The sequence below is a fragment of the Bison bison genome, unplaced genomic scaffold, assembly GCF_000754665.1.
Source record: "Bison bison bison isolate TAMUID 2011002044 unplaced genomic scaffold, Bison_UMD1.0 scf7180017864240, whole genome shotgun sequence".
Classification (NCBI taxonomy): Eukaryota; Metazoa; Chordata; class Mammalia; order Artiodactyla; family Bovidae; genus Bison; species Bison bison.
In genome coordinates this window covers 1,080,272-1,082,092 of record NW_011494812.1, presented here as the reverse complement: position 1 = coordinate 1,082,092, position 1,821 = coordinate 1,080,272, and the positions used below count along the sequence as shown (strand labels likewise).

The 1,821-nt window shown below is 44.9% G+C and overlaps 1 protein-coding gene across 1 annotated transcript; it reads left to right on the top strand.

Moving 5' to 3' along the window:
- The first annotated feature begins 229 nt into the window (after positions 1-229).
- On the top strand, positions 230-1,183 carry LOC104993614 (olfactory receptor 6N2). The gene has a single exon (XM_010846929.1). It carries the CDS (start codon positions 230-232, stop codon positions 1,181-1,183), a length of 954 nt encoding a protein of 317 aa, XP_010845231.1.
- Positions 1,184-1,821: the final 638 nt, after the last annotated feature.

Here is a 1,821-nt window from a genome sequence, read left to right as displayed (position 1 = left end):
AAGTAAAATATTGAACGCAAAGCACTTGTAAGATGCTCAGTGCACAGTGAGTGCTAATGAGAGTTAGCTATTATTATTTTTAGGGTGGTATAAATAGCAATAGCAGTGGTAGTGATGAAAGTTCTGCCTTTAAATTAAAAAAAAAGACTAAACAGTAAAGAGAAATTTTGAGTTGAATTTTGCAATCACTTCAGTCAGTTTCTTCTTTCCTTCCTCACCTCAGCCTCTCATGGAGCCACACAACCATTCAAGCCCGGCTGAATTTGTGCTCCTTGGTTTCCCCAGGGTGGGACGTATCAGGGGCTGGCTTTTTGTCCTGCTGCTGTTGGCATACCTGTTCACTATCTGTGGCAACATGCTCATCTTCCTAGTCGTACGACTGGATGCGGCCCTACACACACCCATGTGCCACTTTGTCAGTATTCTTTCCTTCTTGGAGCTGTGGTATACAGCCACCACCATCCCCAAGATGCTAGCTAATCTTCTCAGTGATAAGAAGACCATTTCTTTTTCAGGATGCCTCCTTCAGACCTACTTCTTCCACTCCCTAGGGGCCTCTGAATGCTACCTTCTTACAGCAATGGCCTATGACCGATACCTGGCCATTTGCCGGCCCCTCCACTATCCTGCAGTTATGACCCCCATGCTCTGTGCCAAGATGGCTGCTGGTTGTTGGACCTGTGGCTTTCTATGTCCCATATCTGAAGTCATCCTGGTCTCCCAGCTCCCTTTTTGCAGCTACAATGAAATTCAACACATCTTCTGTGACTTTCCACCTCTTCTGAGCCTGGCCTGCAAGGACACATCCACTAATGTCCTGGTGGACTTTGCCATCAATGCCTTCATCATCCTTATCACCTTCCTCTTTATTATGGTGTCTTATGGAAGAATCATGGGGACTATACTGCAGATAAAAACGATCGCAGGAAGAAAGAAGGCCTTCTCTACATGTGCTTCCCATCTTATTGTGGTCCTCATCTTCTTTGGGAGCATCATCTTCATGTATGTGCGGCTAAAGGAGAGCTATTCATTGACCCTTGATCGGACGCTTGCTGTAGTCTACTCTGTACTAACACCACTAGTCAACCCAATTATCTACAGTCTTCGTAACAAGGAGCTCATTAAGGCCATTAAGAGAACCATCTTCCAGAAGGGAGAGAGAGCTAGTCCCACCCAACACTGACATTCTACCAAGGTCTTTCCTCCACTTCAATGTTGATCTCATAAAATTCTATGTATCTTTGTCGCTACCTGTAATAACCTTCCCATCGTCACACATGCAATGAATCCCATCTCCTCTTACATTCTCAGGCTTTACTTCTTTATGTTTTCTTTATTTCTTACATCTTTATGCTTTTATTATTTACTTGAACAGTGCTTTCTGAATTTAAGAATACTTTAGTATCTCCATTCTTAAAAACAAGCATACACATTTCCTTCAGGCTTCCCTAGTAGCTCAGCTGGTAGAGAATCCACTTGCAATGCAGGAGACCCTCATTTGATTCCTGGGTTGGGAAGATCCCTTGGAGAAGGGATAGGCTACCCATTCCAGTATTCTTGAGCTCTCCCAGTGGCTTAGATGGTAAAGAATCCTCCTGCAATGTGGGAGACCTGGGTTCAATCCCTGGGTTGGGAAGATCCTCTGGAGAAGGGAACGGGCTATCTACTCCAGTATTCTTGCCTGGTGAATCCCCATGGACAGAGGTGCCAGGCGGACCACAATCCATGGGGTCACAAACAGTTGGACAACTGAGGGACTAAGCACATAACAGCACACATTTCCTTGGTCATATATTTCCAGCCAGCTAGAGGTCTATTTCT

Excerpts from the sequence above, each read along its gene's own strand:
- LOC104993614 (XM_010846929.1), top strand. The coding sequence starts at position 230 with ATGGAGCCACACAACCATTCAAGCCCGGCTGAATTTGTGCTCCTTGGT.